General features: G+C 42.5%; 1 protein-coding gene across 1 annotated transcript in view; it reads left to right on the top strand.

Moving 5' to 3' along the window:
* Positions 1-22,586, top strand: part of KIAA1324L (KIAA1324-like ortholog) — a 103,727-nt gene that overhangs the window by 74,625 nt on the left and 6,516 nt on the right. The window contains exons 6-20 of the mRNA XM_014964196.1: positions 93-198; positions 847-999; positions 2,350-2,438; positions 5,827-6,007; positions 6,761-6,889; positions 7,857-7,947; positions 9,071-9,173; positions 10,524-10,661; positions 10,929-11,192; positions 12,109-12,282; positions 13,767-13,956; positions 17,897-17,993; positions 19,216-19,317; positions 21,469-21,595; positions 22,362-22,540. Of these exons, the coding sequence (XP_014819682.1) occupies positions 93-198; positions 847-999; positions 2,350-2,438; positions 5,827-6,007; positions 6,761-6,889; positions 7,857-7,947; positions 9,071-9,173; positions 10,524-10,661; positions 10,929-11,192; positions 12,109-12,282; positions 13,767-13,956; positions 17,897-17,993; positions 19,216-19,317; positions 21,469-21,595; positions 22,362-22,540 (2,123 nt within the window). The remainder of the gene's footprint in view (positions 1-92; positions 199-846; positions 1,000-2,349; positions 2,439-5,826; positions 6,008-6,760; positions 6,890-7,856; positions 7,948-9,070; positions 9,174-10,523; positions 10,662-10,928; positions 11,193-12,108; positions 12,283-13,766; positions 13,957-17,896; positions 17,994-19,215; positions 19,318-21,468; positions 21,596-22,361; positions 22,541-22,586) is intronic.

The following is a 22,586-nucleotide window of genomic DNA, read 5'->3' as shown; positions in this document are numbered from 1 at the left end:
CTAGGATGCAAAAAATCTGAGTAATGGAAGTAAGAAATATAACAATTTATTGGTGAGGGGATGTCTGCTAACTGTCGTGTGTGTTGTTGCAGGTAACTCTGAAATCAGGTAGCAATATATTATACTGGAGAACAACAGGAATTCTCATGGGGTCCAAAGTAGTTAAACCAGTTCTGGTGAAAAACATCACAATTGAAGGTAAGTGATATTTACTTTTAGGTCTAGTCTCACTCTTTTGTCACAGTGTTTGCCAGGTGCCATTTCTACCGGTGTGCCTACAGCACCGAAGTGCCTTTTTTTAGCCTCCTTAGTCCCCTGTCTCTACTTCTGAAGTGGAGAAACAGAACAGCAAAACTTCTCACTGTCAGGGAAAGGCTGAAAAAATAATTAAGCTGGTAAATGATGCCGTCTACTGGAGAAGACTGGCTTAGCAAATAAAAAGAGAGAAAAAGGAATAAACAGGTTTTCTTTAATGTAATATAGAAAGATCGTGCTTATTGGTAAGCCTCTCAACAGTGATAAATGGAGATACATACATCATAGCAGTGACAGTTAAATTAATATTTAAATAATTTAATTAATCTGGGATTGTTCTTTTGGTCCTGGTCTAAGGGTAATCAAACTTGGAGTGTCATATAAGGTTCGTACATCGGTCAGATTTGCGTTGAGAAACAAAGATTAAAGGCCTAAATTATGAGTCAGCAAAGCCAAAGTGTATAAAGTGAGTGGTGAAAATCTGTGATTTTTAAGCTGTGTTACGCAGCTTTTCCCCCATAAGCAGGTAGGCAGTAGTTATGGAGCATACCTCTCTGTGTTTCAGTGCTCTACTTGTAACTTGTCTTACAGGGGTTGCGTATACGTCTGAATGCTTCGCGTGCAAACCTGGTACCTTCAGTGACAAACCAGGGTCATCTGGGTGCCAGGTGTGTCCAAGAAATACTTACTCTGAGAAAGGAGCTAAAGAGTGCACCAAGTGTAAAGAAGAGATGTATTATGCAGGTACATAAATCAAAACGGGATAAGCAAAACCAGAAACATCTGAGTATGTAAGGTCATAATCTGTTTCTGCGTGCAGAAGTGAGAATGGTTTTATCCAACAGTTAAGTTCAGTCTCCAGTTGATATGTGAAGGGAGAATGAAGATAGGGCTTCCCAAAAGCTGCAGAGGGCACTTATAGACATAATGGGCCACACGATCTTGGTTAGGTTCACCTACTCTAACACGAAGGGATGGAGATCTTTTGAGACCTCGAAGGAAAGCTCATCTGAAGAATAAAAACAGTCGTGCTGTGCCCTCTCGTGGTAGTTTGTGTTATCGGTTGGCGGCGACCTAAGTTGGCTTCATCACTGCCTTCAGACTTGCCATTCTTCGAGGAATCTCCTTTCCAAATCCTCTCCTGGCCCCCCCTGCCTTCCCGGTGGTTGGAAGATGTGGTGATACAGTTGAAAACCCTAGTCCTCGACGTCCTCTGCATTCCCAGCTGGCTTTAGCTGGTGATCATCAAATAACACAGGCAAAATCCATTCGTCACGGTCAAAATGTCTTCAGTTTTCTGACTTTTAATTGTTTTATAGGAAATTTTTTGAAGAATCAATTATCAGGCATAAAATCTGCTGTTACAGATTGTAGCAAATGCTTGGGGAGCTGTGCTTGTGCTCATGATGGGAATGGGAATTTTGCAAAAATATCTGGGGAGAGAAAAAATTGGGACAGTGTTGTAAGCAAGTTTCTAGTGGGTTAGAGTGTTTTTGTTCCTTATCAAGTGAGAAGATATTTCCATGCTTGGCAAACTACACAAATTACTGCTTGAAGTTGAAGGGGTAAGGAGAGGGTTTGGGTGACTCCCTGGTTATACTGAATCAATGAATTTCAGTGTGACAGTACAGCATAGCTGGCATTTTCCCTATTCCCTTGCTTCAGTTCAGGGGAAAGTTCATGTAGACTCCATTAAGAGTTTGATTTTTCGTTCTTGTTTTAAGTGTTGTAAGCAAGTTTCTAGTGGGTTAGAGTGTTTTTGTTCCTTATCAAGTGAGAAGATATTTCCATGCTTGGCAAACTACACAAATTACTGCTTGAAGTTGAAGGGGTAAGGAGAGGGTTTGGGTGACTCCCTGGTTATACTGAATCAATGAATTTCAGTGTGACAGTACAGCATAGCTGGCATTTTCCCTATTCCCTTGCTTTCGTTCAGGGGAAAGTTCATGTAGATTCCATTAAGAGTTTGATTTTTCATTCTTGTTTTGTATTTTTTCGCTGACTCACTTTAATCTCCAGATTTTAAGCTTGTTGTGGTTGTTTCCAGGGACCATTTGATAGTTGAACATCCTGTTCCTCACTCTTTCTTTTTAGATGAGGGATCCAGTGCGTGTATAGAGCGTCCTCCATGCACAAACAAAGACTTTTTCCAGATCCACACCCCATGTGATAAGGAAGGAAAAGTAAGTTAAAGGCACGATATTATTTTTAAGCTCATTGATCTTACTGTGATCAACCCTACAAAGGCAGGGTGTCTAGAAATCTCTTTCCCAATTACTTTCCCAATTTACTCCCAGCACTGAATCTCTCTGAGGCTTTGGGCTTGTCCTTTAGCTGCCTTGTCTCCAGCATTTATCCACCTGTAAGAATCTGCCTGTCATGGACCTGCTTAAGGGATCTGCTGTTGTGAAATGCTAAGCTCCTTGCACTTGTGATTAGTCTGACTGAGTCACTGGTGCTACCTCAATGCTCATAAGAAAAAAAAACAAACAGGTTTGGGGCACAGGGTGAAGTACTGTCCCAGAATAAACATTATGGTTTAGTTGTTCGCAGTCTTCCCTGGCATAATTTTGGCTTGAGGCAACTTGCTCCATCCCAGCAATGCCCAGGCATAGTCCAGGTGCTACCATGGCACAGGAGCATTGAATGTGACCATGCCCATTTCAGGTGGAAGAGTGGCTGCATAGGTATGATGTGTATCATGTCGCTTAGTTTTAACATCAAAGAAGAGCCAGCGATCTGTTGAAATAACGGTACACACATAGCCTGGGAGTATTCATGTGCAGCAGTAGAGTTTAGCTGCTCATTACATGCTTGCCTTATGGAAAGCCTTGGAAACACCTGGACTCTCAGTAGATTGTTTCACCCAGAGATCTTAGATCTTCTGGGTCTCACATAGAGAGACCATCTAGTGGAGCAGCCTGGCTTTGGAGATCTCCTGCCCTTTTTCCCAGCAGTCAGGTGAAGATTTTGGTGGGATTTGGAGAAGAAACTCTGATTTACTGGAATATGGAGCCTGACATGTGGTCAGGCCTATTTTGTTTCTTTTCTTCCCTTTCCCACCTTTCTTAGATCAGGATGGGATGGCAAGTAGTCAAAGTCCATAGCACCTGTAGATTGCTGGCCTAACGTTTGCTGGAAGGATGGAGTATTTTGGAGCCCCCCTGGTCAGGCAGTTCCAAAATGCAGCTGTGTGCTTTAATAATGAAGCTTCAGTGAATTTAGCCCCAGAGGTGGCAGGCTCTACAACCTGGTATCGACTCACTGATTCTTGCTGTGTTAACTCTGTTAACTAATGAGTCGAGGAATTAGCAGCAGTGTTCACTGCTACACCCCCAGGTACTGCTTTAATTGCAGCCTCCTGTGGATTACCCTGTCACTGCTCTGGGAAATTCAAGGCTCCCTGTCATTGAATAGGCTCCTACTGTTGACCCTCTTTCTGCCTCCTTGATGGCCTTTCCCTTCACTGATGGACATCATCAGAAGATAAAGTGGGTCTTTCTGCAGACACCCTTCATCAGCATGTGTCGTAGATGTGCAGATGCTAGCTGGGTTTTCAGGGCTGCTTTCATCATTTAGTTCTCTGTACCTCTGGAAGTCAGTCAAAGTTTGCCGTAGTCCCCAGCCATCCCTCCCCTGACTCTCCAGCCCATCTTCAGGTGAACATTGGCTCTAAAGCACCAGCCTAAAGGCCTGTTGAACCATGGCTTACTAAAATCAGCCAGATTTTACACTGGACATTAGATTATTGTCTCCCTCCCTGCTCCATGTGTAGAAGGGGCCTCAGGAGATTTAGGCACTTGACTCTTACTGTCTTTTCACCTCTCTACTGCCTTAAAAATCCCAGGCTGATTGCTTCAGCCCCAGTCTTGGGAACCCTCACCTTCCTGGATATGGGCACTCTCTCACAGTTTTCTCTCTGCTCAGATGCAGTAGATTTCCTTCATTTTGCCCAGTGTGGGCTCTGGGCAACCACACAGGTGCTTCTGACCCTTGTAATTTTGAATGCTGCTGAAGCATTTCTGGAGCGATACTCCAGAGAATTCTCTAGGTCTCCAGGAGCAGCAAGGGCAGGCTGATCCGTGAGGGTCAGATGCCACTCTGACATCAGGAGTAGTCCCACAGTGCCTGAGCAAAGCAGCAAAGCAGACCCAGCGACAGCGGCCAAAATCCTAGAATTGTCTAGGTTAGAAGGGACCCTTCAGATCATCGAGTCCAACCGTTAACCTGACAGTGCCAAAACCACCATTAAACCATGTCCCTCAGTGCCACGTCTACCTATCTTTTGAACACCTCCAGGGATGGTGATTCCACCACTTCCCTGGGCAGCCTGTTCCAATGCTTGATAACCCTTTTGGTGAGGAAATTTTTCCTAATATCCACGCTAAACCTCCCCTGGCTCAGCTTGAGGCCATTTCCTCTTGTCTTATCGCTATTCAGCCAAGGCGCCAGATGAGTCCATAGTGATGAGGCACGACCAAAGTCAAGTTGGGATGTCAAACCCATGGGTCAGTCAAGGTACATGACCTGGCACAGGCATGGCTGCCCCACAGCTTAGGCAGGGGCAAAGGGTCAGAACCTCAGGTTAATTGCATCTCCCAGGAGCTGAGGCCTGAGCATGCACAGAGGCTTCTTCCAGCTTCTTTTTCAAACTAGTTCAAAGCTGGTCAATACTTCTTGAACAGCTCTGTGTTATGAGGACTAACCTTGAGTGCAAGCAGTTCAATGCCCAGGAAGGCAGGGGCATGTGCTCAGGGCCCTGAACAAAATTCATAAGGTGAAATCTCCCCTGTCAATCTCTGTACCGCGTCTCTGGCCTCAAGAATCCCTGATTGCACTTCTATGACCAAAGGGTGGAAGTACCCAGAGGAGGAGCTGTGGCCAGGTTAAAGTCTTGCCAGTTGGGTTTCTAGGGTCTGGAACTCAACTAATTTTTGTCTTGAGATATTAAATCCTTTCAGGGATAGACCCAAAGACAGATGAAATTTGAAACCCATCACCACGGATGATGCATCTCACCCAAGCCTCTTCCTGAAGTCAGAAAACTTGTGTCGTCTTGTAGAGAGGTGACATCAGAGAGGTGATGCCATTGCAAATGGTAACACCAAGGACTGACTCTTGTTAGTGTTCAAAGACTGCTCCTATGTAATGTGGAGGGACTGGTGAGGGACTGGAAGAGTCCCTGTGTGGTTTTGGCGTTTGCTCAGTAGGTGAAAATGGCTGGAGAGAAAGTGAGGACTTTCCAAAGAACAGGCCAGTATGGAGAAAATGCAGAACTCGTGATGTTCTCTGCTAACGGATGCCTTCCTGATAAAGGGATTTTGTAATGCAGAAGTTATATTTTGGGTTACTATGGTTAAAAGGCAGCGATCGGTTATGCAGTTGTTAGAATTATTTATCTGATGTTGCTTCTTTTGCCCTTCTCTGCCCTTCCCTTTATTTTCCTGGATGTGCAAAGTGTGTTTTTGACCTAAAACACTGGGAATACCCTAGTTTCATTTACAAAGGGGACCTTGGTTGGTGCATCTAGTCCTAAAGCTTCATAATGAGCTTAGTGTCTTCTCCTTCCAGACTCAGATCATGTACAAATGGATTGAACCTAAGATCTGCAGAGAGGATCTCCCCGATGCATTGACCCTGCCTCCTTCTGGAGAGAGGAAGGATTGTCCACCCTGCAATCCTGGCTTTTACAACAATGCCTCATCTTCCTGTACTCCTTGCCCACCAGGCACATTTTCAGATGGGACACAGGGTAGGAGTCTACAAAAAAATTGCTGGTGTCCCCAGAAGCAGTCATCTGCTTCCATGTGAATTAACTTAATGACACATCATCATAAGCCAGAGTTCATTTTGCATAAAATACTGAATGAATAATATTGGAGAGAAGGAGTTGGATGTCTGTTTTCTCTCTGAAGTCCTTTCCTATCAGGAATTACTGTTCTAAGTTGACCTGCTGTGCTCTGGATGCATCTCTTGACTCATATAAACATCCTGAGGATTATTTTGAGGGATTCTGAGAAGGGAATCAGAACTTCCACAGTCAGTAATTCCTCCTCAGCCATTTTCCTGACCATGCCAAGTTCTTCCCTGTAAAAATTGCATTTTAAGCACTGACAGATGAGTACCCCACCAACATTGTCTAGCCTAAACTCTGTCTTGTTGATTCTGAAATGTGTTGGTCCAGCGGTCACCTACAGCATTTTGTGGGAACTCACATTTACCAGTATGATCAAAACTTCAGCTTCCTTCAGGAAGGAAGGGGGATTGGGGAATGTGTTGCAGACTACTGACCATAAGGTTATGATCTGCAGTTTATAAAATGCCGGTGTTGTTTCCACTCTTCTGCTCCTAATAAGTCTTTGGCAGTTACATTATAAGGAAATACATTATTTTATTTGCTCATTACTTGCCCCAGAGCATAAAAAAGTAGTATCTATGTCTTTAAAACAGTGTTTGAGATGCGTTTTGGCCATGTGATTTCTTTTCCTGCCTTCTTTCCCTGTAGAGTGCAAAGCCTGCCCTGCTGGGACTGAACCAGCTCTTGGGTTTGAGTACAAGTGGTGGAACATCCTGCCAAGCAACATGAAAACGTCTTGCTTTAATGTTGGCAACTCAAAGTGCGACGGGATGAACGGTGAGCCAAACTCCCTGTGCTGTTCCGTCCTTGTCTTTCGTCTGCGCTGGTCACTGTTACAATGGAGCACCCATCAAAATGAGTATGCTCCTTACTGTGGGAGTCACACAACAGAGTTTTCCTCCTCCTCTTTAATTGCATCAGGCTTGAAAATTCCTGTAGGAGACAGTATCACTATACATTAAAAAAAAACAAAACAAAACAACCCTCCTGTATACCAGAAGAGGGCAGGAGCTGCAGCCTGTGTGAAGTCCTTTCAGCCAAGGACCTGTTCCACTGTAGACTTTGATGCATCTGAATATCTGCATTGAATTTGGCTTGTATCCAGTTTATCTCTTTTCATGTTATGTGATAACTTTGCCCTTTGAGGTCACACATTATTCTTTTGAGAAACTTAATTAAAGTCTGTGATCTTTGTTCATTTGGCACTCAGAGCTTTCTCCTTGCACATGTGCTGAGATTGCAGCAGAGAGCAGTCACAGCTCACTGGTGAAAATGATCCCATTCAGGATTTCTCCTGCCTCTAGGCTTCTCTGAGAGATTTTCCTCAGCCCGCTCAGCCCTGTCAGAAAGATGTTAACTCAAGCTTTCACTTATACGTGTTGAGCAGAGGGGCACAGAAGTATATGCTTACCTTTTAATGCATAGATTCATTGATCCATCTGTTTTAAGGCTGGAAGAGATCAGGTGGATCATTCCCCTTGAACTGCACAGCACAGGTCAGGGAATTTCAATTGCTTTGGTGCTTTCAAGGTGTCATTTGGCTATAAAATCAGCAGTTAATGTGATTACTAAAATTTTTCCTTCAGAAGCATTATTATACTGCTCTAGAGTTTATACTAGACATCTTTAAAGTGTACTAAAGTATTGAGTTGCTTAAGAAAGTATGGTTACATAGAAATCTTTTTCCATATGACCCAGAAACCATCCATTTCTTGAAATTTATTTTCTTTTTTGTCCTGTGAAGGCTGGGAGGTGGCTGGTGATCACATCCAGAGTGGGGCAGGAGGCTCTGACAATGACTATCTTATCTTGAACCTGCACATCCCAGGATTTAAGTAAGGAACGGGATTTTTTTTCCCTATTTCTCATTTATCTCTGCCTCATACACCTATTTCACATTATCCCTGGAATGAACAGAGTTTTCCTTTCTGAAGTGCAATGATGTAATGGATAAGAGGCAAAAGGAAACTTGGATTTTATCCCTGTATCCTCAGTCAGCCTGTTGCAGCAGATGATTCTGTAAGACCTTGGGTTTCAGCAGTGTTTGCTTTAGTCTGAGAAGCTGGCTGTCTGGAAACTGAGAAAAGATATTCTTATCCTTCTGTTTCTAAATTGTCCCAAAGTAACCAGCTAAACCTGCCATGGGGTGGATATTGGTGCCTGCCCTGAAGGTGTTTTACAGAAACCCACATTACTTTGTGCTGTGGCTTTGGCCAGGATGCACAGTCTCTGCTTCCCCCAGAGCCAGTGGAGAAATGCAGGCACCACAGGAGAACAGGAAATCCCACCTCTCCTGGACCCTCAGGCAGGATGGAACTTTGTTAAAAGAGTGAGCTTCTACTCCGAGCTTAGATCAGCTGCCAAATATTTAGGCAAAATGAATCTCACCCTCCCATTGCTATATCTCAGCTGAAGGGGGTTGCGACTTCTTATACCCAATGAGCAAACCCTGTTTTTTATTTTATGGTGTGGGCAAACAGCAATTAAAAGAAAGGAGAAGCAAGGAACATATCTGTGGAAAAGCTCAGCGTGTCCCAGTTCACTGTTTACAGCTTAATACTTTGCAGGGGAGCCCCCTGAATACTTCTGGTTTGCATGGAACTCCTGAAAGCTTCTCCCACTGGTGGAGGGTAAATGCAATTAAATCAGGGTAAATCACTTAAACCACGTAATGCATTTAAACACTAAGATTCTCTACCAATACGGTCAAGTTTGGGTGTTGATTATAAGGAGGGAACTGTACCATAAAGAAGTCAGACACTTAAAAACTAACCCTGCTGTGCCCGATAGCCAGCGCAGAGCCACTGTGCAAACCTGGCCTCCACAGTTCTGCAAGGGCAGGTTTTATACGACAGGACTTTGATGGTTTCCCCGCTGTAGGAAAAGCAATTTGAAGGATTGACTGCTGCCTGTCTGGAGAGCATCTTGTAAATGTTTTGTTCCTTCTCTGTTAAACAGACCTCCGACGTCGGTGACAGGAGCAACCGGGTCAGAACTAGGACGGATTACTTTTATTTTTGAGACCATCTGTTCAGCAGATTGTGTGCTGTACTTTATGGCGGTAAGTGAGACCTCTCTCTCCATGACTGAGGACTGAGCCTGATACTCCACATGTCACTTTAATACCTCTACATAGGCATGATTAGTTGCACTTTCTTTATTATGACTAAGATTAAGTATGACATTAGTTTAATATCTGAGGTGCCCTTGCAGGAAGGATTTAATGAATTACCCAGCAAAATTCCTCCTCCACGTGAGCTGTGAACCACTCCCGGTTATCTGTTTATTTCAAAAGAAAGCATTGGACACCAAAGAGCCAAATTTGCCCCTGTTATACTGATTGATAAAGTTCTCAGTGTCTCTAATGCAGTCAACTTGACCTCTGGAAGTTTAATAGAGTCGCAAATCAAGATGTGGGACAGAGAGAAAATTTGGAAATTCAGTCTTGGTCCCATCAGTGACCTTGGGAATCAGTAGGGCAGCAGACAGACATTCGTTTGTGAAAACAAGAAGTGCCATGTTTTTTACTTTCCTCATCTTACTGAAAGTCCATCAGCTGAGGCATGTAACTGAATCTGGAATGCTTCCCTTGGCCCTGCCATTGCAAAGGCAAGCAGTTCCTTTTTTATATTATTATTTAGTGGTGCTTTACAGGAAGCTGCCCTTAATTTAAAGGGAATTAAGTCAAAATTAGGTGGTAATTTGATGGAATCTATCTCTAGTGGTAATTTAAAGGAAAAACATCTTTCACTAGGACATTTACAGTTGATGGACAATAAGAAACATGAACATAGATTGCACGGCTTTTTCTCGTGTAAAGTTTGACACTGTCTTATTGGCCTCAGTTCTGTTTCACTAGAGACACTGACAAATTGGGTATCCGAAGATGTGAGAAACTACATTTTTTCTTTGAATTTTGGCCTTCCCCCTTCCATACTCTGGTACCCACATGTTTTATACATAAACAAGATTTCAGATCTGAAAGAACCACTGTGCTGAATCTGTCCTCATAAGGTTTATAACATGCTATAGGACTTTGAACTTAACTGTTGTGTGAAGTAGAGCATCTTTTGGAAGGCACCCATTCTCAATTGAAAAAATTTCCAGTGGTGGAAAACTTAATAAATGTGTTTACTCTCCTTTATTAAATGTTAAATGCAATTTTAAAGTCCTATAAGGACTATAAGTCCTATAAGGACTTATAGCGCTTTGAACAACCTGCTCTAGTGGGAGGTGTCCCTGCCCACGGCAGGGGGGTTGGAACTAGATGATCTTTTAAGGTCTCTTCCAACCCAAACCATTCGATGATTCTATGTATTCTATATATATTAATCTCTGTTATAAAACACTAGTGTTTGGTGTAATATGACACGCTTTCTGTTTTTTTTAAAAAAATATGTCAATTTTATAGGATGTTAATCGAAAAAATACCAATGTGGTGGAATCATGGGAGAGAAGTAAAGAGAAACAGTCCTACACTCACATCATCTCCAAAAATGCTTCCTTCACATTCACCTGGGCCTTTCAGAGAATAAACGAGGGCCAAGATGTAAGTACTTCTTTACGTACAGGGCTTTACAGCACAGCTTTCCTTGGACACTCACCACCATCAAAGCTCACAGGCTTCTTCTAAGGGGTGAGTGGCTCTCACCATATAGTGGCCCTTGGGAGGCAGCTGTGGATAAACCATATGTTGAAAGGCAGACACATGCCTAAGTCAATCCTTGACTTGTTGCACTGGTGCACAGAGCTGTGGTTAGTGTCCCAATGCAGTGGCATGATGAAACCAGGCTGGTTTCCTTGGTTCTCGTTCCAGAGCAGAAAGTTCATCAATGACATGGCAAAGATCTACTCCATCACGGTGACCAATGCGGTGGATGGAGTTGCCTCATCCTGCCGGGCCTGTGCGCTGGGCTCAGAGCAGTCAGGCTCGTCCTGTGTGCCCTGCCCTGCGGGACACTACATTGAGAAGGAGACCAGCCTGTGCAAGGAGTGTCCGGCCAACACCTTCCTGTCCATCCACCAGGTCTACGGCATGGAGGCCTGCATTCCCTGTGGGCCTGGCAGCAAGAGCACCAAGGTACAGAAACCAAGTGTCTCTGAGTGGTGGTCAGAGAGGTTTTATTGGGATATAAGCACTCAAAGGGCCAGTTTTAGTGCTTTTCTACAGGTATATGCCTTGTGAGCATAAACTTGTGAGTATAATTTTAACCAAGGATCCCATCCTTCCAAATATGTCCCTAGTCTAATTTCTGTTTGTGTATATGCAATAAGAAGATAAAGTTGATCATACTGGCTCAAAAAAAGGGTTAATTTCAAGAAGCTGTGCTGGAGACAGTGTAAGAACAGGGCAAACATATACGTTACTTCCAACTAAAACTTCCCAAACTGCTGCTGTTTTAAACTCAGGGACTTCCTCAGCTGGATAATGTTTCTGTGCCTTTAGAAACTTGTAACAAGTTCTTCTTACATGAAATTGCCCTTAAGGGTAGATAAACACGTATCATGTGCAGCATCCTTTGGCAAGGAACAGCACGGGGACTTGAAGAACTGCTCCAATTTGTTTGTCTTCTGCCTGTTTACATCTGGGTTCCTATCCTGTCCCTGTTTCTTGAGCTGTTTCTTGTGTTTCCTTTGCAAGATGCAAGTGTAACTGAGGCCATGTTCCAGTCTATCCATAGGGCTTGAAGCTGGGACATTGGTTCCTAAAAGCACCCACAACAAAACAAAGCAAGAACTCTAACCCTGCATTTTCTTGGCTAATGCAGCTGACAGCAGAAAGGCTAGGTTTAGGGAACATTAAAGTCTTGATATGTAATTGCAAGGGACTGAAATGGGAAATCTCCCAAGGGAAAGGTGAATTACAGGAATAGGACAAAGCTTCCCTCCATCCTTAACAAGGAAAGCTGTCTGCACCTGCTTGCTTTAACTCCCAGGTGAATGGTTTGTTGCTGGTCCATAGCTGCTCTTTAATGGATGCCTCTCCTTCTCTGAAGGACCACTCTGCCTGCTACAGTGACTGCCTGGTGTCGTACATCAAGGATAACCAGAGCCTGAATTACGATTTCAGCAACCTCAGCCAGGTGGGCTCGTTGATGAGCGGACCCAGCTTCACCTCCCGAGGGACGAAGTTCTTCCACTTCTTTAACATCAGCCTGTGTGGGAATGAGGTGAGCTCAGCTGGTGGTGAGGGCTGGGAGGATTAACCAGTTTGCTGCCCGAGTTAATGCTCTGTGGGATCACACTGAGACAGGACGAGGACTCTGCTATGGCTGAGCTGTCACTGGTACCGTGCAAACACTTCCCTCTGGATCTTGCTCGGCAGTGCAAGAGGACTTTCGAGCAGCCAAGCGATTTTCCAGAGCAGAGATGACAGAGTTTTAGGCATAAATAATGCTCAGAAGAAAAAACCTGTCACATCCCTACCTTTTCTTAGTTCTGGTGCTCTCAAGTCACTTGGGTCATAACCCTGACCTTTTTGTGTTGCCACCAAGGAACTCAAGTGAAGAGTTGGAGTCTTTCACTTGCCAACTTCTTTCCATATGTTGCCCTCATGACTTGGCTGGAGATGTTGCTGTCAGCAGAGCCCTTGGTCACCCTGCTCTCTGCCAGTGTCCGAGGCGCCTGTTGCTGACTTTTATTGCAGCCTTTTAAAGTGGTGTAAAAATGTGTTTAGTCCATGAGTGCAAACAGGCTCTGCCCCAGGGTAAAGATTTTTGTATCCAGGGCTTGGACTGTACCAGAGCATGTTGTCACATACATACATTGACGTTTCAGGGCAGTACCAGTGATCTGTATTGTCCCATGAAACCAAATCCATGTAGTTTATAGTAATGCTCAGCCCTGTAGAGTTCTGAAGCCTCTTTTCCATGTACCAAAGGGTCTGCATGACTTGGCGCAAACAAGTAGTCACATTTCCTTACAGTGTTTTGCATAATTTTAGGCTTAAATGTGTGTTTAGGTACCACCTGGATTAGAGCTGCTGACAACTAGATCCACAAAGGTACAGATATGCTCACTCCCTTGTGGATATGGTTTTCATTTTCCCAAACTCCTACTATGATACACAGTTCTACCAACCATATGATTGTGTTGTGAGTGCCTGGCATTTTGTCAGGACAACTGTTTCTGGTGATTCTGATTTTCATTGCTGTTGCTCTAAGATTCTAGCACTGGTCTTGATGTGTGACATTAATGCAGCCTTGAGGGCTATGTATCTGTTTAGGAATTTCATGTATTTGTGCTTTGAAAATATTTTCTCTGGATTAAATCTCGAACAAAAAGGTATTCTACAGTATTTAAAGACAAGGGAAATATGGTTTTCCTTTGCAAGCCATTTATTATGCTTTGCAAGTAAACACTGTGCTGTCAAGATAAGCAAAGAGTGCTTCATAGTACAGGTTTCTGATAAGACACATACCAGAGGTGACATCGTGTTTCTGGGTCTGTACAAGACTTTAATAGGAGCTTTCACAATGGCACAGTTTGTTTGTTGCAATCTGTCCCTCTCATGATAGAAACATCAAGTTGTTTCTAAGGTGCAGTAATGAAACCCAGTTTGCAGCCAGGAAGTTTGCAGTCTCTCCTTTCCCAAACTTTTTCATGTCTTATCAACAACCAACGGCTTCCCCATTTTTTTTCTGATTGTCCACAGGGGAAGAAGATGGCTATTTGCACTGACAATATCACAGACGTTACTTTGAAGGACATGGTTGCAGAATCAGAAGATTTTTCCAATTTTGTGGGAGCTTTTGTCTGTCAGTCCACCATCATCCCATCGGACAGCAAGGGTTTCCGAACAGCTCTGGCTCTGCAGTCCAACAGCCTTGCCGACAGGTTCTTAGGTACTTGGTTTGTCTTCTGGTTATTGTTACCATGGATGTACTCTCATGTGTTTAGGGCTGCAGAGTAAGTCCTTCTCAGCTCAGCGGTGCCGTGTTACCCTGGGTGAAGAGAGAAGAGACAGCCCAAAATTCAGTCCCACTTTGCTCCTGAGCTGTGAACCATCTCTGGATGGATGCCATTGCTTTTTGCTGCTGCAAAAAGTAAGAGTAAGGGCTGGCCCCATTCTTTGTTTTCCATGCCCGTATGACTCACTCTTCCCCGTGTTTGGTCTTGTAGGCTCCCATGGTGCATAGAATTTCAGCGCAAAAATCTGGAGAATGTAATTAAAAAGCACTGGTTTTCTTTCATGTTTCCTGCCCACCTCGTGCAGGGCAAGACTCTAGTAGTCGCATTAGTCCAAGTGTTTCTGCTCATGCCAAGTCCCCACTCGGACAATTTCAGAAGAAGAAGCTGGGACATAATTAGGTGGGGAAGGAGGAGGTTTAGGGCAGCATGGGGCCATGCACATCGTTAAGTCTCTCATTGCTCCGGCTTGCAAGTTCCCAGAGTCTGTGGCCAGATTAGACAATGAAGTCATTTTGTCTGCTCACCTATCCATTACAGGCACTGAGTGTGTTTGTACTTTCTCCCTGGCACTGAGCCCAGAAACTCATGTATGACAAAAGCGCATCTTTGGAAGAGCATTCAACCTGGATTTTTTAGGTTGCCAGAAATAAAAGCTTTGCCACAGTCATTGGTATTTTTTTCCATTGGCCAAACACCATTTCTGTATTTCGCTTTTAGTCAGACTTGTTTCCTGTTTGAATTTGCCTGGCTTCAGTTTTCAGCTCTTGCTTCTTGTTATTCTGTCTCCATTTCAAACTTACATTTTCCTCCTTGGAGAAATATTTTGTGTGCTGGAATCATCACATCCTCCCCAGACTGCTCTCCTTGATAAATCAAGTAGACCAAGTTCTTCTAAGGCTCTTGCTATCATTTATTTCTCTCAAGCATCTGAATAATTTTTGAGGCTCTTTCTGCAGTGTCTGCAACTTCTTATTATATTTTCTTAAGGCACGGACATGAGAATGAAATAGTATCCAGTATTTAGTTAACTATAATGGCAATGAAATTCACTTCCATATTTGTATTTACATGCAAGGATGGAATCCCTGAGTCCTCCTTTCTCCAGATTCATGATGGCTTTTTGGATCTGATGTCCACTCTAGATCTTTTTTCAGTTACACTTTCCAAGGGAAAAATCTCTCTTTGTTAGGACTGCTCTTCATCACTTGCTGCCCTCATCTGCACTAAAATATGTTTAATGTGACTGGGACCAGTTTACCAAGTGAACCAAGTTCCTCCACATTTTATTCCTATTTCTTTTAATCTTTGTCTCATCTACACACTTTACCAACAGTGATTATACAGATACTTTCAGATCCCTGATGATAATCTCGCATTTTGGGACTCCAATATCAATGCCTAGAGAAGCCTGGAGACTTACCACATTTGATCACAATTTCCCATGGCCAGATAATTTTATAATTAGTTAGTTAAATAATTTTTAATCCAGAGTGAGCACTTAATTGATATTGCACTAATTAGAATCTCATGTGGTAATTAGTGAAATACTTGATAAATTTACATAATTTTCTGTAGCAACCAAATTCATCAACACTCAAAGAATGAAATCAGATTTGTTCAACAAGAGCTGTTCTCCATAAATTCATGTTGGCTGTCACTCATTATGTATCTATCCATTTAGTGAAACCCATTTCCACTTTCCATTCCTTTTATTTTGCCTCATCGTGTTAGCCACGTTGTAATTTGGCTCACCATATCCCCTCTCCATCAGTCTCTTGATATTTCACTATTATTAAAGGCCACTCTTAGGTATGGTTTTGCTAGTTTATTAGCATGCATGCCAAGTAGATGCCAATATCCTCTCCTACCACTGAAAGAATGAGATGTTTGGTCATTGTCTCGGAAAGTGAGAAGATAGTCCTGATATTTTCCAAATTCAGGGAAAACACATCAGGCTCTTCTGGTGCCTTTCCTTTATCCCAAATGTTACATTTTAAAATGCATCAAATTTGCCTTTTCTGTCCATAAGATGTACTTTTATTTCTAAAAAAACTCTAAATGTATATTTTTTCTAGTACTGCCAAACACAGGCTTTTCCCTGAAGTCTTTAGCGTACATTATCATTTTTCTGTAACTCATAAGTATTGATTTTATTTGATTCTCTATTCCTTCTCCATTAAGCTTTTTCCTATGTTTTTATTTTAATTGTTCTTTTACCACTGTTCTGAGCCAAGGTGGACTCTTAGTCAGAACTATTGTCATTCTTGAGAGAGTCAATGTGCCTTTTTGGCCATATAATTAATACCCTCTGAAGAATGACATACCTATTTTTCACACTTGATTTTGCTTCTAGTGTTTTTATTTTTGAGAAACTGCACTTTGAGATGCTATCTCTACAGTACTGCATATTAGGTGGGAATATTCTCTCACTGCCTCTGTTGAATATAATAAGGTCCCTAGGAGCTATCAGTCTAGTGGATAACTAATCTAGCCAGTCTAGTGAATAACTAAGCTCTGTCCATTATGTTGCAATACAAATTTTAGTTACCCTTTGTTCAATGCTATGTCTTTGATGAGATGAAATGATCATCCTTGCTGATGTCAACATATGTTCTCAGAATGGAGGCCCCTCCACAATAACCTGACATCCTTCTGCAAGTGCTCCTGATGGTTGCTGCAGTACAACTCATTTTGCTCTGTCTGTTGATGTGATGCTCCGTGGCTGTCCCTCACCTGCAAGCCCTCCTGAGCAATGTTACTGAGCACGTTGATCCATGTGCTTTCACAGTCCCAGGCTCTGACTTGTCCTAAGCCAGGCAGTAGTGTCTAGTGCAAATTGTCGCCTTTGTTATCTACCATATTTACCTAAAAGGGTTATAACCAGATATGAATTTTTCCTGCTGTGTGAATTGTCCTCACAGATGTAATGCCAGTGAAGTCAAAGTCAAGTAAAAGTGCGAAGAATTCAGCTATGGTGTCTGCACTGTGGCAAGAATAAGTGGAAAACTTCTCTTCTACAGTTTTTCCCATTTTCCCACCCGTTACTGGCTGCTCCCACTTTTTCTTGTTCTAGCAATTCTTCACCTCACTAGAAGGATGCAGCCTGCCCCATTTGCACAGCTTGCTCTTCTTCTGAAATGTTGCAGTGCAACACCGGTATTTTCTGTCTTCTTTGGTTCATGGGGCTGGAAGGATCCCTTAGAACTTTGGTTACTTGAATCTTCCCTTTTCTCAGCTCTTCTCCAAAATCTGCGCAGAGTTGTGTAACCTGTGTTGTTCCACACACCAGCCTGGAACATTTGTCCCAAAATGTGCCATCGTGGCTTGCCTACAACTCCATAATCCTTCTGAATCTGGTCATTGCATCTTTCAGTTTCTCTCCCACAGTAGTGCAGGTTGCTCAGGGTGTTACACAGTTATGATGTGTTAACGTTATGCATTGAAGTCATATGCTTTGGGCAGTTGACGCTCAGGGTGTTACACAGTTATGATGTGTTATGTATTGAAGTCATATGCTTTGGGCAGTTGATTGGATCAGTTATCTTCAGCAATCCTTTCCCAACCTAAATTATTATTTCATTTTGTAATATCCTGTGATTGCACTACATTCATGCAAAAGAGTAAAACTTATTTACACTGGTGGTGTTCTATTAATTTTTTTGGTTATGTCTGTAATGAGGAAATCAGACTGTCTGAGGAACACACAAATCTGCAGAGTTTAGTTAGAATAAAATAAAGTGTATAATGTCATTAAATGCTATTAAGTAAGATTCATACCTTTGAGACTGAGAAAATGTTATATGTGACCCCCTGAGAAATCACAGAAATCCATTCTTAGCTTTTCTTTTTTTCTTTTCCTTTCTCATATTTTAGGAGCTACTGTTGAAACAACACTGGAAAATATCAGCATCGATATAGATATGTTTCCTCCCTCTCCAAGCAAAATACCTGATGTGCATTTCTTTTACAAGTACGTAAAAAATACTGTTTATTGGTACATCAAATTTCTGCATTTGTTTAAAGGAAAATAGAACTGTGAGGGGAGATCTTTAATCCACCTTTAATCTTTCTCACTTTTATCACTATCTGGCTGATCTTGGTTGGCAGGTTGAAGAACATCTTATCAAATCAACAAACACTGTTTACTCAAATCTAAGTAACATTTGATCTGTAGAGAGTGATATCAGAGCTTTTATTCACCCAGGTGCCACTTCCAATGTCATGTTCCTTTTCATAATTTCTCATATAGGGCTTTGATATGTCCACTTCCTGTTGCATATTTTCTTTCATGTTCACTTGCATTTACTTTGATGTTACAAAAATCAACTAATTGAAGTTAAAAATAATTGTTCCAACTGTCCAGACAGTTACTAGTGTGGTTTTTCTATTCTTCACTCTCCTCCATAAAAAGAGTACCTCATCTTGGGTAGGAATTAGCTAAAAGATCCCTTCAATTAAGATGTCTACACGCTGGTATCTTCATGTGACAGGATTTCTAAGCTTGGACTCTGGAACCTCTGGGGCTATTCAGCTTATCTTAAGGCACATATGTGTATTTATTCTACTGATTGGCTCTCTAGACTGTATTGCCTTTAGTGATAAATCTTAATTGGCTGTAGCTCTTTGGATATCAACACTTTATGCATATGTGAATACTTCAATTATGTGTCTGATTCTGCAACCCCACATCAGTGACCCTACTTTGAGTATACTATGAACTTGTCTTAAAAGGCTGTCATGTTGGAATAAAGTCCATTTTTTTGAATGCCCTTTGCCTCATGTCTTTTCAGGACAGCATGGTTCTCTGATTACTAGGGGAGGAGAGAGCCATCATAAACTCTCCAGCAGAGTAATACCAACCGCAGCACCTGCAATTCTCTTTTCTGATCATCCTGTTCTGTTTTGTGGGGCAGGTTTATTCCTTGACTCAGCAGAATTCAAACTAGCTAGAAAAACAGAGCAGTCCCCTGAGTGGCATCTCAGAGCACTTTGAGATGTAAATGAAGTGGTGAAACCTACCCTGCTTCTGTTGTTCCTTTTTTTTTTTCTTCCAGCTGACAAAGGCAAAAGTGCTGCAGGAAAGGATATTTCTTTAGTATTGCAGTGGCAGGAATGGACAGACACCTATAAAAGTGCAACATGTATTTGCTGTAGTGGAAATGTATTGCATTTCTCCTCTTGTTTGACATTAGGTCTTCAACTGTGACAACCTCCTGTGAAAATGGCCGTGCAACTGTTGTGACAATGAGATGCAACCCCAACAAACCAGACCAAGGAGAGCTTTCTGTGCCCAGGTATTTAAGTATTTGTATCCTAGTAGTGCCAAAAAGCCTTTTCTCCTTAGTAATCTTTACAAAACTCGTTAGTAATTTTATACTTAACAGCAATGAAGAGTGCTGTCTCTCTCATCAGCCACCCAGGAGGTCTTAGTCATTTCTCCTCAGTGAAGGACAGTATGTCCGTCACCTCCCAGCAGACCAACTGCTCTGTATTTAGGCTGTGTGGTGTGAGAGATTAGAGCTTGGGCAGGTTGTTCCAAGCTTAAAGCCAAACCAAAGTGTAGCGATGTTTTCTTGTCTCCACTTCTCCTTTATTTCGATTCCTTATTTTGATCTTGGTCTGCCTTATTAGAACTGCATAGTTGGGGCTTTGAGAGGTAGTTTTTCTTCCTTGATCTACAGCAGTGGCTGTGGACAAAGTGATTTTTTTGAAAGACAGCAACCTGTCATAGGAACTACAAAATCTGCTACTGGAATGCTTCTGAGAGCCCTGACTCTGTCTAGTTCAAGTTCCATGTGTATTTGTTTATGTGTTTCATCACTCCTGTTTGTATCCTAGACCCCTTGTACCAGTTGTGTTTAATTTGCCTGACTTTTTGTTCCCTTCACTCTGATTCAAGTGACTCCAAAAGCTTCTGTCCTCCAAAGCCCTGTTTATGTTTGCACCTGAAACGTTTCAGGGAAAAACAGGAAAAGAATATTACTTTTTAGCCACTCATCCTTCTTTCCAAAATTTAAGTCCTCTTCCCAAAAACTAACAGCACAAGAAGTGTGGGATCCTCTTTGATCACTGTGCCTTTTGGGACAGGTAAACCGTGCTCACCTGAATGAAGGCAAAGAGGCATCTACAGGTGATGTGGATTAGTGATTTATATTTGAACACCTTTGGAGATGCTTCTCTGCTTCTTAGGGACCTGACATTATAGATTTTGCTGGGCAACAAGCCACTATCTATCAATGTGAAAATCCTTCAAGTGTCCTTCTAGTGTTCCAGATTAAACACAAGGCGAGCTGTGATAACTCATGAGTAGTGAGGGAGGAGTAACCTACCTTGCTTTTAAAAGTGTGACCATGGGCAGAAAAGGCACACAGCTGACAAGGCGTACCTTATCTCAGTTTTTGTTGGCTTCTTCTTTCCTACCCTCCTTTGGTTAGCTCAGCAGTCAGACAGCTCTTTTCAAACAGTGAGATGTCCGATACATGTCAAATAATACTGCTTGTAACTCCCTGATCCTCCAGACACGGTGTTTAGTATCAAATGAAGTTACAGTATAAGATGAAAGAGGCTGAGGACAAATGTCAGTTTTGCCATTGCCATTGAAAAAATGTTCCGTAATCCAGAGGGGACTATTGTCAGTTACTCAAATCAGGAAAATCCAGAACTGGATTTTCCAGTCTTTCAGATGTGGATAACAAATTTCCAGATGATATATAAAAAAAAAAACCACCAACTTTAAATCCATTTTTCTGCATGGATATATTTCACATTTACATGACCTAGCTTCTTGCACGGACTTTTGACCACTGCTGCTGTTAAACCTGATGTAATTGTCAGTAACGAAAGCTGCATGAATGTCCTGCCATTGACAGTACAACTTCCTTCTGCAGGCTGAATACAAAATAGGGTCATTAGTCTTTCTTAGACTAAGAGAAGCTGTTATCTCTTCATTAACTGGTGAACATCCTTCCAGTAATTAACCATGACAGGACAAGTCCATTCCATATGGACGAAATCACCCAGACATCATTAGAACAGCAGCGGGAACCAGATAGCAGCGTTCATGTGGAACAGTCACCCAGTGCAGGAGAGCAGTGATAGAGGTGCGTGCTGGGCTATTCCATGCTGCTGAAACGCTTGAGTAGTTCTGCTGGTCTCCAAGGCTTACTTCTTTCTCTTCTCTTCATCGTAGGTGAGTCAGTAACACTCACTTCCAGGAACTGAACGGTTGTTTTAGACCTTTGGCAGTCCAATATCTGTTTTCACTTGAGAAAACATTTTACAGACCGGGAAAAATTCTTTCCCCAGATTTTACCAACTGCAGACTTGAGGGATGTTTACCTCTTTGTTGTACTTACTCTTACCAGTCTTCAGGAGCAGAATGTGGAGTAAGGATGCAAATCCCTGGGTGTTTCTTGACTGATAACAAAGTTTTTCTCTCCTCCTAGCTCATGCCCCGCAGGCACCTGTGACGGATGCACTTTCTACTTTGTATGGGAAAGTGCAGAAGCTTGTCCTCTCTGCACGGAGCAAGACTACCACGAGATTGAGGGAGCCTGCAAAAAAGGATTTCAGGTATGGGATACATGTCTCCGAGTCAGATGGGTTCATTTGGGTATAACTTGGACTCTGTTGAAATTCAGGGTGCAAATTGGGATGTAAGTGCAGGTAGAGCTGGGAAGTCTCAGTCCAGGCTCTGAGCTGGCTGGGTGCAAGTCTTATTAGTGAAGTGCTGTGTTGAGACTCAGGGATACTGGTGCCAATGGCAGAGTGGTTCCTGGAGGAGAGTTGGCTACAGCTGACCAGCTGTGGTGGGTAGGGACATGAACTCTGTATGGATACCCCAAAGTTATTTGTGAAGGATGGAGCGCCCAGTGGACTTCAGTCCTTTAATAGCCATAAACATCAACGGCAGGCTAGGACAGGATTCAGAATTTCAGTTGGGAAACTCATCCTTCCTTGCTTGCAATTTTTTTGCTGCTGCCTTCTCTCATCAAATATTAGGAAGGTTTGGAACTGTCCTGTTGATGAACAGCTCCAGTGCAGGCACAACACATTCACAATGGCTGTCCAACCCAGATTGTGCCAGCTGAAGAGCAATATGGGAGAGGAAATACTTTTGCCATGTCTGAACCTGAAGGCACAATCAGGGCCACAACTTGTGTAGATGATATGACTCCACCTAGAGTCTGAAAACCTGAAGTACATGTTTTCATTTGCTTTCATTGAAAAGAACATTTTCTAACCTTTCTAGCTAAAAATAGTTTCTTCAACTCTAAATACTTCTCTGTTTTCCTACAAGCAGCTCACTTTTTGGTGTTTTTTGTTTCCCATTTGAAAGGAAACCTTGTATGTATGGAATGAGCCAAAGCATTGCATTAAAGGGGTTCCCTTGCCTGAAAAAAGGACCAGCACTTGTGAAACAGTGGATTTTTGGCTAAAAGTTGGAGCTGGTGTTGGTGCTTTCACAGCTGTTCTGCTCATAGCCTTGACCTGCTATTTTTGGAAGAAGAACCAGAAGTAAGTACTGCAAATTGTGTTCTGTATAAAAGTAAGCCAAAAGCTT

The sequence above is a fragment of the Calidris pugnax genome, unplaced genomic scaffold, assembly GCF_001431845.1.
Source record: "Calidris pugnax isolate Ruff unplaced genomic scaffold, ASM143184v1 scaffold44, whole genome shotgun sequence".
Taxonomy (NCBI): domain Eukaryota; kingdom Metazoa; phylum Chordata; class Aves; order Charadriiformes; family Scolopacidae; genus Calidris; species Calidris pugnax.
Note: the sequence above shows the minus strand (reverse complement) of the source record. Positions and strands in the feature narration are given on the sequence as shown.